Source organism: Schistocerca serialis, chromosome 2 (assembly GCF_023864345.2).
Source record: "Schistocerca serialis cubense isolate TAMUIC-IGC-003099 chromosome 2, iqSchSeri2.2, whole genome shotgun sequence".
NCBI lineage: Eukaryota > Metazoa > Arthropoda > Insecta > Orthoptera > Acrididae > Schistocerca > Schistocerca serialis.
In genome coordinates this window covers 40,812,272-40,835,335 of record NC_064639.1, presented here as the reverse complement: position 1 = coordinate 40,835,335, position 23,064 = coordinate 40,812,272, and the positions used below count along the sequence as shown (strand labels likewise).

Here is a 23,064-nt window from a genome sequence, read left to right as displayed (position 1 = left end):
TCACGGGATGCGGATATGGAGGGACACCGCTCTCCCGGCCGGATGTGAGTTTACGAGACCGGAGCCGCTACTTGTCAGTCAACTTGCTCCACAGTTTGCCTCATAAGAGCTGAGTGCACCCCTCTTCCTAACAGCGATCGGCAGACCGTATGGTCACCCATCCAAGTGCTAGCCCAGCCCGACAGCGCCTAACGTCGGTGACCTCACGGTGTTATCACTGCGGCAAGACCATTGACAAACATTGGTACCACTGTCAGTCCAAATGTCCTAGAAATCTGGATACTGTCGTGGGCTTCACAGTGGTCGCTCAACGTCTGACGCTTGTTACGCCGATTGTACATGCATTACGGGGACTGGTAACAACATTAATGTTGTAGCTATCAGAGTGAGTTGCAACGGTAATAATTTACGCACCCACCGATGGTGTCTCGTTTTCCTGTTATACTGACATTCGACGAAATTTTCTAGGTGCCTTAATCGTTTTTGTCAAGCACTGTATTTTCTATCGCGTTTATTTTAGTTCTCAAAATAACCATGTCTTTCTTTTCTCTTCTCAAAGAATACCTTCAGTAGGAATAGTTAAGTGTAACTTCAGGTTATTAAATACTGTTAATGTTGAAGAGCATAAACATATTGAAGTTCATATGATTAACTGATGCTGGTTAATTATTTATGGGCCTGCGCTCATAACCGGTACAAATGTTCAAATGGAAATAAGAGAGAAATTCGACTTGTCATGTAATTGGCATGGAATAATAATTAAATAAACAATTATACGTACACAAATAAAGAACTCCGAAAAATAATCGACAGTTACCGTTATTTTCATTGTCCATACGTGGTCGAAATCGAATAAAGAAAGAAGAATAAGAAGAAGAAGAAGAAGAAGAAACTGCAGTTGTGACTTCTCCGTTGTGTTTTATATTATAATTTTGCTTAACAAAAGAAATATACGAGTACATTTTCTTTGCACGGATTTTGGGATCTAGGTGAAAGCATTATGTAATAATCGTAATATTAGCTATAGCCTGGGTCGAGAAACTGTTCTTCATATTAAGATGATTTTTGTTTTCAAATTCATTTTCTAGTGTTATACGACTGCAAAGCTAACGACATTGAACACCTTCGAGATAACTATTTTCTGGTCCACTACTGACGCTTGTAAGTCTGTATTTGTCCTGTGGATATTATCGATGGGCATGAGACAATATTTGATACTGAATGTGCAACATGTGAACGTTACTTCGCACTCAATTCACATGCACAGCAACTAATTTCGTCTTTGCCATAAATAACGCTGCAATTTCCACAAAGCAGAACAATGTTAGTGTACTGACTTCTAAGTTTGTTTTGGTGACTTTTGTATGTCTTTTGCATGTGCCTGTCAACTTAATTTTTTCTGTAGTGTTGCAGCAGTCTCTAGTGAATGGAAGCATACGAACAACTGTGTCGATGTGCTTTGTGTTTTCGACATTAGCTTTCTATTCTGTCCGATAGCGACCATACACACCAGGAAGGACGAACAAGCCTTATACTCGTCTAAGTAATCTGTTTCGTACACAACCTGGTAATTTCCTCATGTGATATTTAAATTTGGCATGCATACGGACAGTTACGTTTTAGGTATTATTTATCGAATAATTGTCTTATTTCATCATAATTAGTCGACTGTGGAAAAGCATCGAACGAACAAGCGTAAGGATTTCACGTCCTGATGACGATCACTAAAGTCGAGACACGAACATGGAATAGCGAATATGGAGAAGGAGGTCTGCGTGTCCATTCCTTATAGGAACCAGTCCAGCATTCACCATTAAGACGTTTTGGATAAGAAAGGAAAACTTAGATCTAGATTATCAAACAGTGATTTGAACGTTTGTCCTCATCAACGCGATTCTTGTGTATTAGCGCTGTTCTGCTTAGCTTAGTCGAAGGAATCGGAGTCCGTTCGCCCAAGAACAATAGGATGGGTATTTAAAGAGCTATAACATTTGACAGTAGGCCAGCACCACGTAACTTACTGAAAGTGACGAATGGAAACGGATCTGCTGTATCTTATGGCGTAACAAATGAGGTATTGAAACAATTGCCTGATAAAAGCCATTCAATACTTTTCATTCCCAAGTGTCTCTCAAATGGCAAAGACCACACACTTATGGTAGAAAGTCTATGGTCTAACGCCTAAGTACTGAAATACTCCTGAAGCGTACTGAAGTAGGTTTCTAGGCGCATGTGCGTAATTGAAGCATTCTAATTACGTTTGGTTCTTCCCAAAGCAACTAGATTCCGTACCCTAGAGCTTGGTAATTACAGCGCAGATCTGATCTGTTCCTTTGTCTTTTAATGAAAAGCAATCACACGACTCAAACACATACGTCCCCTCTAAAGTATTAGTAATTCCGCACGGAAAAGACACAAAATGCATTTGTTATCACCAGTAAATTTTCAATACGGTCTCTACTTTCATGCAATATCGTTAAACTGAAAGGTGAACTACTTTCCAAACATATGTCACCCAAAATCTCATTTCTTGATGATAAGCAATTATTGTGCGCGACGGTCTGCCGGATGCAGTTACGGGGGAAACAAAGATTTCCAAATTCAACTTTTGACAGCCCATGACATGGAATCCATTTAGCAGCTGCGGGATAATAGTCCATGGATGTTTTACGTACGTCTGCTTAACCAATATGATGAAATATTTTCGTTGAAATCACTTAGTTTCTCTCACAAGTGATCCGTTAAATGAATAAGTAAATAAAACAAAAACAAAAAAGTAGGAAAAAATAAGATAAGTCTAGTAAAACGTGTTAGTGTCGTACTAAACTCTATACTCACCACTATAACGCCAAGGCGTGGACCCTCCAGAATCCAGAAGTATGGCGTGAGGTTGTAGCCCCACCAGCACCTGAAACAAAGTATGAAGTGGGGTTCTTCTCTGCTCTGTAGCCTGCAGGTTCTGGTTCGAAAATATTTAAAGATTAATCCTAATTCGCCCGATTTTAATACATAATTGGCATCATACCGATGTATGGAAAGAAATACTCACTATCAAACATAGAAATATGTAGCTCTAAAAATATTACATGTATGACGCTCTTTCTTAAACAGAACGTTTCGCAGGTGTTTAGTCATGAGTGAAGCGGTCGCGATTTGCTTTCAACGTAAAGACATTCAGCTTCGGAAACTACTACTTGTAGGCGACTAAAAATACACTTGCTCAATATTCAGGTCTGAGTGGCTAATGCCATGAACAGCCTTTGTGGCGCCAGACAAACTGCCTGTCATAAGGCTGTGTATTTGTAGTATGGGTGACCTCTTATTCCGTAAGTGATGCCAAGAAATTACATTCGTGGCGATTTATTATGTTTCCTATAGTGACCTATTGTCAATCGTGATGAGCTCCGAATGTTCTTACACATTTTAACTACCTTAGGCCACGCTCCTGTCTCGGCTAGTTACGTGTGTAGCACACACAATCTCAGAATAAGAGCATCAGAGTCAAATTACCTTGTTTGCTGAAAACAGTTTCTAAAACAGGAAACCTCAGTGGCGACCGCATGTGGTGCGTAAACCTAAACGAAATCCAACAAAAATGCAAGAGCCACCGCATCTCCTGAAAGTACATGAGGATTATTCCAGGAAAAGGTGTGAGTTAATGAATACGCTAAACCCAAATGCGATAGATGAATAGTAGAATTTGTCAGCAGATTAGTTATACAACTTCAGCGTGGTAACGACGAATACACATCGACTTGTGTATCTCACATTCCTTCCAAACAGCACCTCAGATCCACAAAAGAAGTGGTCTTACACATTCCCAGAAAACGTCGCCGTGATTATAAAGGGTTACTTGTAAGTCACTTGAGTTTACAGATGCGTTGCATAGAAACAGATTCAGGTCACCACGTGATCTGAGTCAAGTAAAATGTGAACAGAGATCCGATATTATACTGGAGATGTGAAATCTGTTCATAATACCACAAGAAAATAACAGGAATTAATCTAAACTGATTTCTGTCACAGTTCCTAGTCGTATGAAAGCTGTTGCAGTGTCTACAGGTGACTGAAACCTCATAATAATAACAACGCCTGCTCCCAGATGCGTTCATAATCACAATAGACAAGTGTCTGCAAAAACTGTCTGCTGCAACGTGCTGATGCAACTTACGAACAAGAAAGAATTGCATTTGAAAGTTCCTGACAGGTTTAAACTCTGCCGGACCGGAACTCAAATCCGGGGAATCATTGCCTTTCACGGGAAAGTCTTCTGCCAACTGAGCTACCCGTGCATGACTCACGACCCGTCCTCACAGCTTCACTTCCTCCCGTACCACATCTCCTACCGTTCTTCCATGATTTCTAGCTGCAAGTCAGGTAGCTGTACTTTTGCGAAGTTCGGAAGGTACGAGGAGTACTTCGGCTGTTACTGTTGTGGTACCACTCGCAGCGGGCAGGAAGTTTTGTGTGTGTGTGTGTGTGTGTGTGTGTGTGTGTGTGTGTGTGTGTGTGTGTGTGTGTGTGCTTACCTGTTGGAGCCGCCGTACCGGACGGCTGTGGTGACGGCCCACGCCGCGGTCATCAGCACCGGCACGCCCCAGCCCAGCAGCGAGTAGGCCACCAGGTAGGACCCCTCCTGGAAGACCGTCACTGGAACAAACACAAGCAGTGCAGGCGGTGACAGATATCTGTTGCCGTTCAGTATAAGTTTGGAGAACATTATCATTAGTCATCGTATTGCTGTTGCTACGATATGACCTTCACTTTCAAGACTAGTTTCTACATCTGCATATTCAGGGTCATCCATTGATAATGACCGGGCCAAATATCTCACGAAATAAGCGTGAAACGAAAAAACTACAAAGAACGAAACTCGTCTGACTTGAGGGCGGAAACCAGATGTCGCTATGGTTGGTGCTGCCATAGGTCAAACGGATCTCAACTGCGTTGTTTTTAAATAGGAACCCCATTTTTTATTACATATTCGTGTAGTACGTAAAGAAATATGAATGTTTTACTTGGACCACTTTTTTCGCTTTGTGATACATGGCGCTGTAATAGTCACAATCGTATAAGTGCGTGGTATCACGTAACATTCCGCCAGTGTGGACAGCATTTACTTCGTGATACATTACCCGTGTTAAAATGGACCGTTTACCAATTGCGGAAAAGGTCGATATCGTTTTGATTTGTGGCTATTGTGATCAAAATGCCCAACGGGCGTGTGCTAGGTATGCTGCTCGGTATCCTGGACGACATCATCCAATTGTCCGGACCGTTCGCCGGATAGTTACGTTATTTAAGGAAACAGGAAGTGTTCAGCCACATGTGAAACGTCAACCACGACCTGCAACAAATGATGATGCCCAAGTAGGTGTTTTAGCTGCTGTCGCGGCTAATCCGCACATCAGTAGCAGACAAACTGCGCGAGAATCGGGAATTCAAAAACGTCGGTGTTGAGAATTCTACATCAACATAGATTGCACCCGTTCCATATTTCTATGCACCAGGAATTGCATGGCGACGACTTTGAACGTCGTGTACAGTTCTATCACTGGGCACAAGAGAAACTACGGGACGATGACACATTTTTTGCACGCGTTCTATTTAGCGACGAAGCGTCATTCACCAACAGCGGTAACGCAAACCGGCATAATATGCACTATTGGGCAATGGAAAATCCACGATGGCTGCGACAAGTGGAACATCAGCGACCTTGGCGGGGATAATGTATGGTGCGGCATAATGGGAGGAAGGATAATTGTCCCCATTTTATCGATGGCAATCTAAATGGTGCAATGTATGCTGATTTCCTACGTAATGTTCTACCGATGTTACTACAAGATGTTTCACAGCATGACAGAATGGCGATGTACTTCCAACATGATGGATGTCCGGCACATAGCTCGCGTGCCGTTGAAGCGGTATTGAATAGCACATTTCATGACAGGGGGATTGGTCGTCGAAGCACCACACCATAGCCCGCGCGTTCACCGGATCTGACGTCCCCGGATTCCTTTCTGTGGAGAAAGTTGAAGGGTGTTTGCCATCGTGATCTATCGACAACGTCTGACATCATGCGTTAGCGCATTGTCAATGCTTGTGCGAACATTATGGAAGGCGAACTACTCGCTGTTGATAGGAATGTCGTTACACGTATTGCCAAATGCATTGAGGTTGACGGACAGCATTTTGAGCATTTATTGCATTAATGTGGTATTCACAGGTAATCACGCTGTAACAGCATGCGTTCTGAGAAATGATAAGTTCACAAAGGCACATGTATCACATTAGAACAACGGAAATAAAATGTTCAAACGTACCTACATTCTGTATTTTAATTTAGGGAAACCTACCTGTTACAAACCGTTCGTCTAAATTTGTGAGCCGTATGTCTGTGACTACTACAGCGCCATCTATCACAAAGCGAAATAAAATTTATCCAGCTAAAAGTTTCGTATTTCTTTATGTACTACAAGAATATGTAATAAAAATGGGGGTTCCTATTTTTAAAAACGCAGTTGATATCCATCTCTCCTATGGCAGCGCCATCTAGCGGGCCAACCATAGCGCCATCTGGTTTCCCCCTTCAAGCTAGACAAGTTTCGTTCTTTGTAGTTTTTTCGTTTGACGCTTATTTCGTGAGATATTTGGCCCGGTCACGATCAATGGACCACCCTGTATACTCCGCTATCGACCAAGCGGTGTGTGGCGAAGGGCAGAATTAGCGCCAAAGTCATATCCCCCACCCCTCTGTTCCACACGCGGATCGCGCGAGGGAAAAACGACTATCCGAACGCCTCAGTACGAGCTCTAATTTCTCTTATATTTGAATGGTGATAATTGCCCGACTTGAAAGTTGGTGGTGATAATATATGCTCTACATACTCGGCCCAGATCGGATTTAGTGACCAGCCCCTTCCGTTAAGCGCGTCGTTTATCTGGAAGTGTGTCCCTCTTCAAACTTTCTATGAGATTTGTAACGCTCTCGCGATGGCTGAATTTATCAGTCACGAACCTTGCCGCTCTTCTTTGGACCTTCGCAATCTCCTGAATCAGACCCAACTGGTAAGGGTCCCATACACACAAATAATACTCTAATACTAGACGAACGGAAGTATCGTAATCATTTTCCTTTGTTGAAGGACTGCATCGCTTCAGGATTCGACCAATAAACCGCAATCTTGAGTTCGCCTTACCCGTTACTTGATTAACCTGATCGTTCCATTTGAGATCATTTCGAACAGTCACACCCAGATACTTGACGGATGTTACCGCTTCCACAGACTGGGCATTTATTTTGTACTCGTACATTAATGGGGATTTTCGCTTCGTTATACGCAGTAGGTTACACTTACTAATATTGAGAGATAACTGCCAGTCATTACACCACGCATTTATTTTCTGCAAATCCTCATTGATCACAACTTTCGTGTGATAATACTTTCCTGTAGACTACAGCATCATTGGAAAACAGTCTAATGCCGCTGTCAATACACTCAACCAGGTCGTTTATGTAAATCGTAAAAAGCAGCGGAACTGTTACGCTGCCCTGAGGCACACCTGATGTTGCGCTTGTTTCTGTTGAAGTCTCCCCATTCAGGACGACATACTACTCTCCTCCTGTTACAAAACCCTCTATCCAACCGCATATGTCATCAGATTGACCGTAAGCGCGGACTTTTGAGAGCAAGCGTCAGTGCGGAACTGAGTCGAACGCCTTTCGAAAGTCGAGAAATAGGGCATCTACCAGGGAGCCGGTATCTAGAGCCTGTTGTAGATCATCCACAAAAAGGACCAACTATGTCTCACATGACCTCTGTTTCCTAAAACCACCAGATCATTCTCAGTTGACTCATGCACATACAGAAGTGCTAAAAGAGATGTCAGGTAATGAGAAGCCGCATTATGGGATTTCTAGGACAGGTTGCATTTATAGGACGGTCTTGATCAATAGAAAACGGTCCGCTACTCGTGGTTTAGTGGCTAGCGATCCTACCGCTAGACCACTGGGTCCCGGGTTCGATTCCCAGCCAGGTTGAGTACTTTCTGTGCCCGTGGACTGGAGGTTTGCATTGTCATCATCATTTCGTCATCATCATCATTCTTGACAGTGCCTCGCCTGACTATGTAAAAAATTGGACTGTTTAAAAACTGGAACTTTGTACGGGCGCTGATGACCGAACAGTTGAGCGCCCCACAAACCAAATATAATAACATCAACAGGAAAGGGATACCGAATTCTACGTAAACGTTGGAATACACGCCTAATAATATATCTCATTATCAATCTCCTAATAACGCACTCTCTTTCACAGCATTAAATGGATTTTGGTTTAGTGCGGCTATTAAACTACGGTAATTTTATGTGACCAAAATGATAAGTAATTCACCCATGTGCAGAGGTCGTGCAGAATCAGAGATGAAATTAAGCCCTGTCAAGAATCTAATTCCTCAAATAATACGCAGTACGCATTGGCAACGCAAGATCCGACCGATCGTACGACGACATGATTTAATTTTCCTTAATTTACTTAAAAGTATTATAAAAATCGTTACAAGTGGTTAGAAAATTCTCAAACGTTAAGCAGGCTTGGGGAGATGGTATGACAGTTAAAAAGAAGATTCATGACATTTATTACACAAAGTATTTTAGTTTTGAATACAAAAAGCATAAATAGTTATTGGAATTCACTCTAAACTCTCACAATTTAACGAATTTGTTTGCATGGCCTTCCCCTGCAGCAAGCACAGAAATATTTATTTTGTGAAATAATAGAGTACCACTACAAGAGAGGACTTTCATAACAATAATAATAAATTCACCCAATCCCTTTCCACTCAATTGTCCATCAACCTCTCCACAAAACATGTAAACCAACGCTTTCAATCATTCTCTTAGAGCTATTACATTCATATTCAACAATCTACAAATAACCACTAACACCTGCACCCCACAAAAAATTATATGTACATATACTCTCTCTCTCTCTCTCTCTGTCTCTCTATCTCTGTCTCTCTCTATCTCGCTTACACACACACACACACACACACACACACACACACACACACACACACACACGTACGCAAACAAAAAATAAAAAACAGGATGAGACACATAGCGAACTCACGGCACTTACGTCTTGAAATCACTCTTTACGATAAAATATGTATAATTAGTGACAGAAGTCTGATAATTTATTACAACAATAAGGGCAGACAAGATGAAAAGTAGGAAAAAGAAATTTCCGAACAAGAAAACATGTTTATGTTTCGCAAACAGAGCTGTAATGCGACCTCCAGCATGTAACCAGATGAAAGGAATCCCAGATGCCAACTAAAACCTATAAGCCAACTAAAAACTATAAGTAATCGCTTAGTTACTTAAGAAACGAGACGCGAACTGTTTTACAATCTACAAACAACATGTATCGAAAAAATCTGTATCACTGATGATGCCTTGAAGTGAAAAAACGAAATGTATCTGGGAGAAATATAAAACACTGCAGCATGAAAAGACGGTTTTTATTTACAAAACAAATACCTCACAGTTTAAACTGATCTGATTGGCTTGACAACATCTCAGCAATGGAATATTTCTCAACAACGAATAAGGTAAAGATAATGATATGGGAAAAAGAAAGTGTGGGAGCTTCACCGTTGCAGAAAGCAAATTACGACAGTGCTTGCAAATAACTGGAAATAATAAGCATGCAAACTACGAGGGGGTGTCCAAAAAAACTAGAAATATTTTTTAAGGGTATATATTTTCAATTGTTTACGAAACGAACTTATCCCTTTCAAAATACTCTCCATTACAACTTATAAATTTGTCGCACCGGTGCTTCCACTGTCAGAAACATTTTTTTATACTCATCTTTAGAAAAAGCTGACAGTTACCCCCTCGTTTTTTCTTGACTTCTTCAGTGTTGTCAAATCGGTGTGCTTTCGCGCCCCTTTTAATGCGTTGAAATAATAAAAAGTCGCACGGAGCCAGGTCAGACGGTAAGATGCGTGGGACAGTGGAACCTCGCCATTTTTAGCCAAAAACTAACAGAGATGGCTGTGTGTGCAGGTGCGTTGGCACGAACCCTTTTCATTCACAAATCTTCCGTTAAAATTCTCTGAACCGACCTGCAAAATAACACACTAATCTCTGACAGTTGTCTATCGACGGTCTGTGAGCACAAGCTCTGGAATTTTTTCAATATTTTCGTCGACTGGGCAGTTGATGGACGTCCAGAATGAGGTTTGTCATCAATCGACATGTCGCAATTTTTAAACCGAGCAAATCTCACGTACAATTGAGTTTTACCCACGCCGTCATCTTGGTAAGCCGTTTCCAACACTAGAACAGTTTCAGCAGCATTTTTACCTAGTAGAAAACAAAATTTTACTGCTTCACTTTGGTCAGTTAGACATTCCATCATAAAAAACGCAAGGACAAAATGGCACTAACAAAACCAATCGCTACAGTTGAACAGAACAAGCCATGTCGACAATACGGGTGTCACTGTAGTGGCAATGAGTTGCTCTATACACGCCTAGCGGCAGAAAAACATACTACAATAACTACGCCCACAGGTATGATATTCCGTTTTCTTTTAGGTACCCCTCGTATACTGATAGGAGAATTCGCTGCTGGACTGTTAACAGAACAATGTGGCCTCACATCCCCATCTTTACATAACTTTAGCGCAAATTCCTTATTCGATTCTCGAATCATTTGAAAAGAAAGTTAATATTGTTAACTCGAACTAGAATATTTATCAGTTAACTCCACTATACAAACGAATCACACACTCGCCACATGGCCTCCCCCTCCCAGATGTTGAACTTCACAGTGACATCTACCCTTCCTTCCAACTGTAAACTTGTTTTGTCCCCCCCCCCCTCCACCCCAGGGTTCCCCTTTTCCTATCCCCTCCTTCTCCCAGATTGGATTCTCCTCCATCCCTCCACTCCCCAAGTCCCTGCACCACCATCTCAGCTGTTTTCCTCTCCTGTCCCTTCCCTCCTCGGACCCCCCTGTGGCGTGCCCCCCACCTCGTCCCCATTTCTCTCCCCTCATTCTCACCTCCTTTTCCCTTCTCCCTTGTCACACACCCCTGGCAGATTCTCCCCGGATTTTTATTCATTATCATGTGGTCTGAGCTAGTGTTGTGTTAGGTGCAATTATACAGTGTCATCAAGTGATGTGGTTTTAAATTGTGTGCTCGGCCTGTATATAGTCCATGATTGTTCATGTGATTCTCTCCTGTGGCCGACTTTTAACTACAGTTATTTTAAGTGCACAAGAAGTGACAGCTGTGTTCCTGTTAACTGTCCCCCTGTGCATTTCCCTATATTAGTGTGTATTTTAACTCTTATCATCTACATGTCCCCCTTTTATTCACCTGTATTTTTTTGTAAGCATTCCCATTTCATGCATTTTGTTAAACCGCTTGGCTGAAGAGCGGGGGACTGTGCCACTGCCAGCCCTCCCCAATCTCCCAAAAAAAAAAAAAAAAATTATTCACTCGGAAATATTCATGTAACACACAAACTAAAAAACAGGTAAAAAATCACTAGCGATTCACTGACCAAAATAAGTACGAATGGCGCTACTTAGCGTAGATGCCCAGTGTGTCCAAATAACGGACGAGGCACAAGCGCAAAGTCCTATGCGCCTCGAAGGCAAATCAATTTCACACGAAATAAGTAGAAAAATATGCAAAGAATTTACAACGGTTCAAGATAGGGCTTTACTGACTTCCTAACTTAAACACATAACGACTTACTTAGTTTTGTGTCCACTAGCAACACACGTGCTTACTGACCAAAGGCTGCAACACAAAGTCAAATTCTGTCCCCTGTTCAGAGCTGAGATGGAATATTTTAGGAAAGGGAGGCGGTCCCCATTCCACTGACTAGTGAGGACGAGCAGAAAAGCCGCTAGAGCTACTGGCTTGTTTAGCAGACAGCCCGAACGAGGCGGGAAGGCCTGTGATTCACCAAAGTCCGTTCAGGGAAATGTCTTCGCAGTACAAAAATTACGTGAAAAGCGAAATTGTAAAAGTTCGTACTGCTTCTCAGGATAGTAAGTTAAGAGACTTCTGTGGCTTCTACAAAGCATTCCAGCCAATCACTCATGCTTCCAAACTAAATGGACAATGCGGGAAAACGAGACCATTATGGCTATGTGAGAGAGAATGCTGTATGTAAAGAAAAATAAAACAAAATACCTTCCTCCCTTCCTCCCTCGAGTATGAACGCAATTTTAATTTGGTAGAGTAAGAGCAATCAGACAGTGCCATCGTGAGATTAAAAATGGAATAAATTATGAAAGGAACGCGAAACACAAATAACGTACGGAAAGGCAGCTCCGCATCGCCCTCGACAACCGCCTACGTTTCGACAGGCGCACACTCCGTCATTTTCAGGAAATAAATGAAGCCAGAGATCGCTGTCAAGGCCAACATGAACCAACAATTGAGGGGGTAAAACTAACCAAGGACTGAAAGCCATCATATTCCGCAAACAGCTAGCATCAACTCGCAACCAAAGACAATTAACTTAAGATGTTGTCTAAATGGTTCAAATGGCTCTGAGCACTTCTGAGGTCATCAGTCCCCTAGAACTTAGAACTACTTAAACCTAACTAACCTGAGGACATCACATACATCCATGCCCGAGGCAGGATTCGAACCTGCGGCCGTAGCAGTCGCGCGATTCCAGACTGTAGCGCCTAGAACCGCTCGGCCACCCGATCGGCTGTTGTCTAAAGTGTAATAGTAACTACCTATGGGCTCTTAACTATCAATAACTCTATCTTTGTGTTATTTGACTACAGACAGTGCAAAATTCCAAGCATATTTTGCTTTTCTTGCGTACTGAGTGTTTATGTTGCATTATACTGTGATTTATTGTTTCACTTGAAAGCGAAGACTATTTTAGCTCTGCAATATCGGCGCTTGTCGCAGACAGTACCCGTCTGCAATCCTGAAAGCCATTTAAGATTCCTTTGTGTTAAAAATTATATCAATACATACTTCTGTGAACATGAAATACACTCCTGGAAATGGAAAAAAGAACGCATTGACACCGGTGTGTCAGACCCACCATACTTGCTCCGGACACTGCGAGAGGGCTGTACAAGCAATGATCACACGCACGGCACAGCGGACACACCAGGAACCGCGGTGTTGGCCGTCGAATGGCGCTAGCTGCGCAGCATTTGTGCACCGCCGCCGTCAGTGTCAGCCAATTTGCCGTGGCATACGGAGCTCCATCGCAGTCTTTAACACTGGTAGCATGCCGCGACAGCGTGGACGTGAACCGTATGTGCAGTTGACGGACTTTGAGCGAGGGCGTATAGTGGGCATGCGGGAGGCCGGGTGGACGTACCGCTGAATTGCTCAACACGTGGGGCGTGAGGTCTCCACAGTACATCGATGTTGTCGCCAGTGGTCGGCGGAAGGTGCACGTGCCCGTCGACCTGGGACCGGACCGCAGCGACGCACGGATGCACGCCAAGACCGTAGGATCCTACGCAGTGCCGTAGGGGACCGCACCGCCACTTCCCAGCAAATTAGGGACACTGTTGCTCCTGGGGTATCGTCGAGGACCATTCGCAACCGTCTCCATGAAGCTGGGCTACGGTTCCGCAAACCGTTAGGCCGTCTTCCGCTCACGCCCCAACATCGTGCAGCCCGCCTCCAGTGGTGTCGCGACAGGTGTGAATGGAGGGACGAATGGAGACGTGTCGTCTTCAGCGATGAGAGTCGCTTCTGCCTTGGTGCCAATGATGGTCGTATGCGTGTTTGGCGCCGTGCAGGCGAGCGCCACAATCAGGACTGCATACGACCGAGGCACACAGGGCCAACACCCGGCATCATGGTGTGGGGAGCGATCTCCTACACTGGCCGTACACCACTGGTGATCGTCGAGGGGACACTGAATAGTGCACGGTACATCCAAACCGTCATCGAACCCATCGTTCTACCATTCCTAGACCGGCAAGGGAACTTGCTGTTCCAAAAGGACAATGCACGTCCGCATGTATCCCGTGCCACCCAACGTGCTCTAGAAGGTGTAAGTCAACTACCCTGGCCAGCAAGATCTCCGGATCTGTCCCCCATTGAGCATGTTTGGGACTGGATGAAGCGTCGTCTCACGCGGTCTGCACGTCCAGCACGAACGCTGGTCCAACTGAGGCGCCAGGTGGAAATGGCATGGCAAGCCGTTCCACAGGACTACATCCAGCATCTCTACGATCGTCTCCATGGGAGAATAGCAGCCTGCATTGCTGCGAAAGGTGGATATACACTGTACTAGTGCCGACATTGTGCATGCTCTGTTGCCTGTGTCTATGTGCCTGTGGTTCTGTCAGTGTGATCATGTGATGAATCTGACCCCAGGAATGTGTCAATAAAGTTTCCCCTTCCTGGGACAATGAATTCACGGTGTTCTTATTTCAATTTCCAGGAGTGTATGTTCTCGATAGCGACAGCGTCTTTGTACAACCTGTTAGAAAGATTAACTAATGTGTTTCGCATGTGTAGGTCGACTATAAAAAGTTTTTGGGCTTAACAGTTCTCGCCAGTAAATGATGTGTTTTTCCAGCAGACTTTTGGTTGTTAATCAGGATATTCCTCGAGATGAGTGCCTGGCAAGGAAGTGAACCATTAAGAAGGTATGGTCGGTTGTCTGTGTAACAAAGAACAGGTACACACCAGCAGCAGGTACATAAGTGATGGGGTACGTAGAAGAGCTACCAGAATACATTAGTGTTTGTTCGTGTTTCGTGTTGTTATCACACCTGGCAGGATGAATAAAGGACATGTTTGGCCGGATAGTCGATTCATGCAGTATCTACAGTTGTGGGGCTTTCGGCAGTGACACTGATCCGATACTGGACTGGGAACGTTAGGGCAGGCATATTCGTCGTCAACGCTGAAGTCGACCAGGTATAACCACCACTAGGGGGGATCACCATATTGTGTACCAAACAGATCATAACCCTACCTGTTGCTTCACCTGTTGCTTATTTTTACCGACCTATGACCTGTTTGCTTACAGTGGATCATTTATTGCTTCTTGGCCGCTATGATCGGTGTATGGGACATGAGTGGATCTGAGGAGGAGTTTCATCAGGCGCGCGCAGCCGATCGATCATACCGTTGTAAGTGTCCCTCCACTTGGAGGCGGGATTCTTATTCATTTCTGCCTTTTTTTTGTTTATTTAGCAGCGTTATACTTTATCAAAATATATTGCATGAATTGGAAATGGAAATATAAAAATTTAGTTGAATTTAAGAAGAAATAAAAAGAAAGATAGGAAGAGCTGCATGTGTTCCCCCGCCTACAAGGGAGATATGAGCTAGAGTGCAACATGTTTTCCGAACATATCAAACGCAGTTTTTTTCAGACGAAAAACTCTCTCCTGGAACCCCCGTATTCCTGTCGTGCTTTCCATCTCTATGATAGCGACATTGTTTGCAACTTTACTTTTTACAGTGAGCATTTCACGTCCCACAAGCACTCCTGTTCGACGTAAGGACTCCAACGTTGCTGATCTACAAGAAACGAAAAGTGAGAGCAGAACGAACACAGACAATAATGGGCGCTACTTAACATTGTGATGCTATTCACGCCTGTCCAGTGGCGCGCCAGTGGTAACGGAGATGGGGTGGGGGCTACTGCTCAAGTTACTGTATCGGGCCGCCACTCGCCTAAATTACTGGTCTAGTGCGAACCGGCCTAAAAGGTTAGCTGTACGGTAAGTCCTGCCAGTAGAACGCTATGTGAATACATTGTTACCTAACGTGCAGTCTCACCATCCGGATTACTAAGTGCATATTCTTGTAGGGACCCGTCACCTGAAAGACCCAAATGGTATAAAAGGAGATTCAATTGTGTTGGTTTGCTAACTCCTCCACTCATAACGGGCAGCAGTTGAACCCGTTAAGCTACAGTGTTTGCTTCGAGAAACAAAAGAGTACACTGCTTCGGATTCAAGCATAAACAATAGCTCGATCTCGAACCCAAGTCTTTGTTAACACTATCTATCATCGTAGCTCTATCGTTATGTTCCCTAGATCTCAACAACACATATCGGGACAGCTTGGTAGTTCCTCAGGACTTGATGGCTTTGACGATAAGATATTTTCCGACTGGCACCAATAGCAGGTTACAAACAATTGTTGTATTACAGCTAACTGGTCAACTGATGCCCGATAGTAATTAGTGAAGGAATTAACGTTGAAGCTATTTATGTCCCATCTGGTCGTACTCATTTCTACAAGTAATTAACATGACGTGGACCAAAAATTAAATAAATTTATTCTATCGTTAAAATTTTGCAGAATAAAGCCAGGAAAGGAACCTAGCTAAACTCTTATAAAACAGTAGCAGCACCTACCAATTTTTCATGGAAGTGAAGCATGAACAATAACAAGACACGACGAACGTAGAATACAGGCTCAACAAATGAGATTTCTAAGAAGAGTAGAAAGTAGTACAATGGAAGTTGGAGAATGAAATTAACATACTAGGAGGTATTTAGGAATATATAAACTAACGAGAAAATAAAAGAAAATAGGAGAACACTGAAGGGACGTGTAGATATCATGGGTGGAGAAAGATCTGCGACAAAGGCTCTGAAATACAAAAGCAGTGGAAGAAAAAATATGGGAAGACCATAGACCAGATAAAGTACCGTAACAGGCAAATTTTCTAATACTTGAAGTGAAGAAGAAGAAGAAGAAGAAGAGGGAGGAGGAGAAGGAGGAGGAGGAAGAGGTGGAGAATGAGGAGAAAAAGAAGAAGAAGTAACACATTTCTACTCACCATTCTTATAACTGTCTCTCACGTAACGCTGTTACTTCCATTTATCATTTCTACCATAGCTGCTGTTGGTGGTTGGTTCCTGACCTGGTAGCAATACAGGACAGAGACAAAAGTCATTCCCCTCCTACACACTGCAGATTCCGAAATTTACTACGTTGACAGACATTCCTCTTGTATGAAGTGATTTCCTTGGTTAGCGAAAAGGGGTTACATTTCGCTTTCAGAAAACAGTTATCAGTTTGCGCTATTATTCAGTGTCTAGTAAGTTTATGTTCAAAAGAAGTATTAATTTTCAGAATGAAATGTTAACTCTGCAACGGAATGTGCGCTGAGATGGAACTTCCTAGCAGAATAAAATTTGTGCCGGATCGGGACTCCAAATCGCAGCTTTTGCATTGTGCTGAGAAGTGCTCTACCGACTGTCTTGCCCAATCACGTCTGACAACCCCTCCTCACAGCTTCAATTCCACGTGTACCTGGTCTCCGACCTTCCAAACTCCACAGAAGTTCTCCAGCAAAACTTGCATGACTAACATTCCTGGAAGAAACTATATTGCGGAGACATCTAACTATGTAACGATTTAGGAGACAATCTCACCAGTCGTCTTAGGTTGTATGCAGATGATGCTGTCCTTCATCGTCTAGTTAAGTCATCCTAAGATCAAAAGAAATTGCAAAACGATTTAGAAAAGATATCTGTTCGGTGCGAAGATTGGCAATTAACTCTAAATAAATGAAAGTGTGAGGTCATCCACGTGAGTGCTAAAAGGAATCTGTTAAATTTCGGATACACGGTAAATCAATCAAATCTAAAGGCCATAAATTCAGTTAAATACCTCGGAATTACAATCACGAACAACTTAAATTGGAAAGCACGCATAGAAAATGTTGTGGAAGGCGAACCAAAGACTGATATTTATTGGCAGAGCACGTAGAAATCGCAACCGATCTGCTAAAGAGACTGTCTACACACTTCGCTTGTCCGTCGTCTTTTGAAACACTGCTGAGCGGTGTGGGATCCGTACCAGATAGTATTAAGAGGGTATAACGTTCTCTTCCGAATGCGATCTTCATAGGGAGATGCAATCGTCATAATAAAAAAGGAAACTCAGAGCTCGCTAGGAATGATAAAGGTGTTCTCCTTGTCACGCTCTGTTCGAGAGTGGAATAATAGAATATTATTGTAAAGGTGGTTTGGTGAACCCTCTACCAGGCACTTAAATGTGATTTGCAGAGTATCCATGTAGATGTAGATGGTTTGGTCACAGCTTGGGAATGTTTGCAGCATGAAAGTTTCACTCTCAAACGGAGTGTGCACCTATACGAAACTTCCTGGTAGAAGATAGAAGACGAGGTACAAAGGGAAGTGAAGCTGTGAGGACGCGTCGTGAGTCGTTCTTTGGTAGCCCGTTTGGTAGAGCACTTGCCCACGAAGGGAAAAGATTCCGAATTCGAATTTCGTTCGGCCGAATATCATTTTAACGAGCTGTTTTAACAATTTTAGCGATTTTTATTTTTCTGCGATTTTAATTAGGATGTCTGTATTGATGCTGTGTTTTCAAAAGAAATTAACGTTTCTGAAAACTGAATTTGAAATCTTTTTTTCCTCTTTCTTTGTGCGCCCCGCCAAAGCCTGGATTTTGTTCATTTGCTCCACTTCAGTTTTTGAGTTTGACACCGTTGCTCTACACCATACAAGATCTGAACAGTCGCACGCGACTAACTACTGAGAGAGGGGATGTATTGCTCGCTCGGACGTGCAGGATCCTACAGCGTAATCACGTGCCGTGAGTCAGGAGACGGGCCCTTTAGCAGCATGGCAGGTGCTCACGTGGGCAGCCTAATGAAGTCTGGAGCACCGAAGTGTGTCAGCACGGTGCCCAGCACTCTGGCTGACCTTGGTGCGTATGTAGCAAAAACCCGGATTGTGAGAGAGCACTTTCCCAACGCTAGTCAAGAGACACCAGCGAACGCAGAACTGATACCACATCGTTCTTTTCATACGTTTCCTGATCCTCCATAAAGCGTAACAGTATTCGATTGCGTATGGGGAGTCTCCGAGGAGAACAAAAGTTGCCAGACTGCTTTCGTCGAGGTCATAAGGGGCCTCGAATCTGGTGTGATGGTATGGGGTGCCAAATGGATTACACAGCATCTCTCGTCCTCATAGCTGGTAACTTTGACAGCAGACGTAACATTTATTACTCATAAAGGGCGTTGCTTGTGCCCTATTTTCGAGGCTTTTGTAAAGTTATTTTCAAATAAAATAATACAAGACCCCATCCTAGCTCTGCTGTTTCGTCATAGTTCCATACACCGATTATTCAATTTTTGCTATGGACAGTGCCTTCTCCAGCTCTTTCTCCATTTGAAGAACTCTGATCGTGGGTTGTCGAGAAACTGCCACACCACCACGTCCTAACTGCAGCTTATGATGGAATGTGGCATAGGGCTGATGCAACATGGTAAGGCTTATCGTTAACTGTCAAGCAAACTTACTTTGACTCTATGCACAACACAATTAGAGGCACTGCTGCCGCCAAAGGAGGCAGTTACGTGGTCCAAATTTCACACCATTTATACTCCAAATCATTTACAAATTAACGACGGCTAGAAAAGTACTCATTATTTTGAAAGGTGGTAGGAAGGGCCAGGACAAGAAGAAAACCTCAAGTTAAAACAGGCTCTAAAATGCACACCTTGAGATCAGTGAGCAAATGTTCTTCTCGCTACTGTGAAACACATCTCTTCTATTGCAAGCTCTTGGCTATCACGAACAACCGTCAGAATGCAGTAAGGGATTCAGTAAACCGGTGGCAGAGATTCTAATGTAATTTTCTTCCTACTACATACGACCTGCACTCGTGATTCATCTCTATAGGAGCCGCCCGATATAACGTCCAATGAAACGAACTGAAATCATCGTGCGGCATTGACCGCCGGGAGTCCCCAAGTGGGGAAGTTCGGACGCCGAGTTGCACGTATTTTATGCTGGCGTCACACTGGACGACTAACGCCACACTGGGAGGCTTGGGTGACGATGATAAAGACAACACATCACCCTGTCACCGAGCGGAGACAAGTCTCCAACTTGATTGGTAATCGAACGCGGGCCCACAGCATGGCCGTCATACGCGCTGGCCAATCAGATAAGTGGTCGGATACCAGTTATTGTAAGGTATGCCTCTATCGGACGACTTATGGAATCACACACTCTCTGGAAAACTCTAGTTTGGTCACGGATACGGTGGAGCGGACTGATGAAGCGTTCCTGCGGTGTTTATACTGAAAAACGACCGTTAGTCCACCTCTTACGTGCTTTGTAATTTTACCAAGTTCTGCAGAATGTATTTTCTCTGTCTTCTTTTTGTCCTGTTTTTTATCATGACAGGGAGGAAGATCACTCTTGGAACTGTAATGATAGATTTTTATCTTCATTTTATTACGTTCTGTATTCAGCACCCCACATATTTTTAACCGCCATTCTTACAAATGAAAAATTACTAGACTGCAAGAATGTGGGTGTAATTGAAAACATATGCACATTGGTCAATTTACGTGGACTTTCTTGGTTTCCTGGGAAAGGACACTAAGTTTAATTTTTCGAACTGGGGCGCCAATATGGTGGGGCGTCTGTCTGCACAGCCTTTCATGACGCACGGCCTCACGATTGGTTCTCTCAGACCCATGCGCAAGACAAGCGCTTCTTCAAATTTTAGACATTGAACCTACGGAAAAATTTAAGACAAAAAGCAGTCGTCGTTTCTCCTATCTTTGGAAGTCAGGAGTCGCTTGATACCACTGAAAGAGTCGTCATGTAGGTTTGTCGGTTCGCCCCTCCAAGTTTCTTTCTGTCTCTGTCCAGAGATGGGAGGCGGGCTGAATTTTGTGCAGACGTTTTTTGTTGCTGTGTTGGGATCTGCTGAGTATGATTTGCCGATTTTGTCAGCACTTCCAAGGTGACTTGAGATACGTGGCAGTTCAGACAATTTTCTATGATTTTTGAAGACATTTGGCAGACCAATTATATGGTTCCGGCGAGTGATATCTTTGCTTTCGTTTAACTGGATACAGATGGGGCTGACTTCGTCCTTTATTTAATCATGATTCACCGCAAACATCATGACCCAGAACAAGTTTCGTGCCTGTTTTTGCTGTTGGTCACAAGCCAGATTTGACGAATGAAACTTAACAAAATTCTTAAGGGTTTCTTGGCCACTTCGCCACCGGCAATGCCAGCCACTCGTGCTGGCGAAACATCAGTAAAATCATTAGATGAACATCGGCCGAAGAACCCAAGACAGAAGCCAATAGACTCAAACTTTACTAGAAAATGGTGAATTTTGCTTTCGACTATTCTTTGAATGTCTAAATTTTTGTGTTCCCTAGGTAACCTACTCCTCGCTAAATAATGAGGATTAATATAATGATAACAGTTACCCTTTAAGAAGCCACAGTATAAGGATTTATATGTGGTAAATGTTCACAGAAGTTGACGAGCATGTTCCATTTTATGAACAAATGTCACTTTTGAATCAACAGCTCTCTAAACGTTCCCTCAGTGTGCATTTCAGCACGCCATTGGACCTCCTGTGGTGACTAACCTCGTTGAATCTGTGACAGAAAGATACAAGGAAACACTTAGTAAAGTTTATTCCATGATCGGTCGCTCTGAAGCCCAGTATATCCGTGCCACCCGTTTCTTTGTGATAGAACATAGGAAATATTCATTTAATTTTTATGCGAATTCAAACAGCTTCGCATTATCTTAGTTACAGAATGATAAGCACTCTTTTCTTCAACAGGAATCTCGCGGCTACGATGAAGTCCATGTCTTATGGCAAATGTACATCCCACTAAGATCCAGTTACCACTATTTAGACGATTTCAACATTTCATAAACAGTGTGAGGCTTTTAATACATCACCAATGGTACTTGCACACATCAAAGATTTCAAGTGTCCTCATGAGCAGAAGTTCAAAGGATGAGCATCGGGAGAATCAGCTAGGCACCTTTCTTGACCTCGCCGACCGAACCATTGCCCATTAAATGACTGTGTGAGGCGTTCTCTAATATTTCGGGGCAAATGGGCTGTTGATCCATCACGCATGGTTCAAATGGCTCTGAGCACTATTGGACTTAACTGCTGACGTCATCAGTCCTCTAGAAATTAGAACTACTTAAACCTAACTAACCTAACATACATCCATGCTCGAGACAAGATTTGAACCTGCGACCGTAGCGGTCGCGCGGTTCCAGGGTGTAGCGCCTAGAACCGCTCGGCCATCGCGGCCGGCTCATTATGCATGAAGCACATTTATAGCAGTTGTTTGAATGGTACCTCCTGTAGGAAGACAAGCAGGTCGTTTCGTTGGAACTGATGATGCTTTGCAATTGTTAACCTGTTTCGTAGTATGTAAGGACCTATTAATCTGTCATCACTAATTCCTACCCATACATTAATAGAAAATCGGAGATGACTCCTTGCTCTTTCACCTGCTTGTGGATTTGATCGTCCCACACATGTTGGTCATCAATAAAGACAAACCCCTCACGTGGGTAACCAACGTCTACTATAAACAGTATCTTTGTTGTGAAAGTGGATCTTCACCACATCTTTGTAATAACCATTAGCAGAACTGCATTCTAGTAGCTTGTTCTTGTGGCCTGAGGGGTGAACACGCTCCACATGATATGGGTATACCAACTGTTCATGCATTGTCGCCCAGACTACAGAGGATGAGTAACCCCGATTTGATTCTGGAATTCTACCTGAACGACATCTCACAGCTGTTCAGATAGGCATTTTAGAGCCTAAGTTTAATAGACATTTTTCTGTTGTTATGGTCCATACTACCACTTCTCGAAATATAGAATAATTTTTTAATTGCCGGTATAACAATGTATTGTTCCCAACTTCACTGTATACACACAATAAATAAAATTTGGTAATCAATTCATTCTTGGTGTTTTTGAATGGCCAGTAGTTTATTTGTCTTGAGTAATAGATACCGAACATGTGAATTTAAAACCTGAAAATAGTTTTATTATTTTGATGTGAAGATACCCCAATGGCGGATCTTGACAATGTCTGATTTTATATTTTCGCTGTATAAGCAGTCGGAACGATAGGGAAACACGGAAAGCCTAAGCCGAATTGGAGTTAATGATACAAAATAATGTGATTTTGTTATGGTACCCTGTGTAAATATGTGTTTAGTATGATACATAAA

General features: G+C 43.1%; 1 protein-coding gene across 1 annotated transcript in view; it reads right to left on the bottom strand.

Moving 5' to 3' along the window:
• Positions 1-23,064, bottom strand: part of LOC126455426 (PDF receptor-like) — a 403,957-nt gene that overhangs the window by 46,119 nt on the left and 334,774 nt on the right. Inside the window, exons 8-9 of the mRNA XM_050091176.1 lie at positions 4,530-4,650; positions 2,839-2,908 (exon numbers count right to left, since the gene is read on the bottom strand). Coding sequence (XP_049947133.1) covers positions 2,839-2,908; positions 4,530-4,650 — 191 coding nt within the window. The remainder of the gene's footprint in view (positions 1-2,838; positions 2,909-4,529; positions 4,651-23,064) is intronic.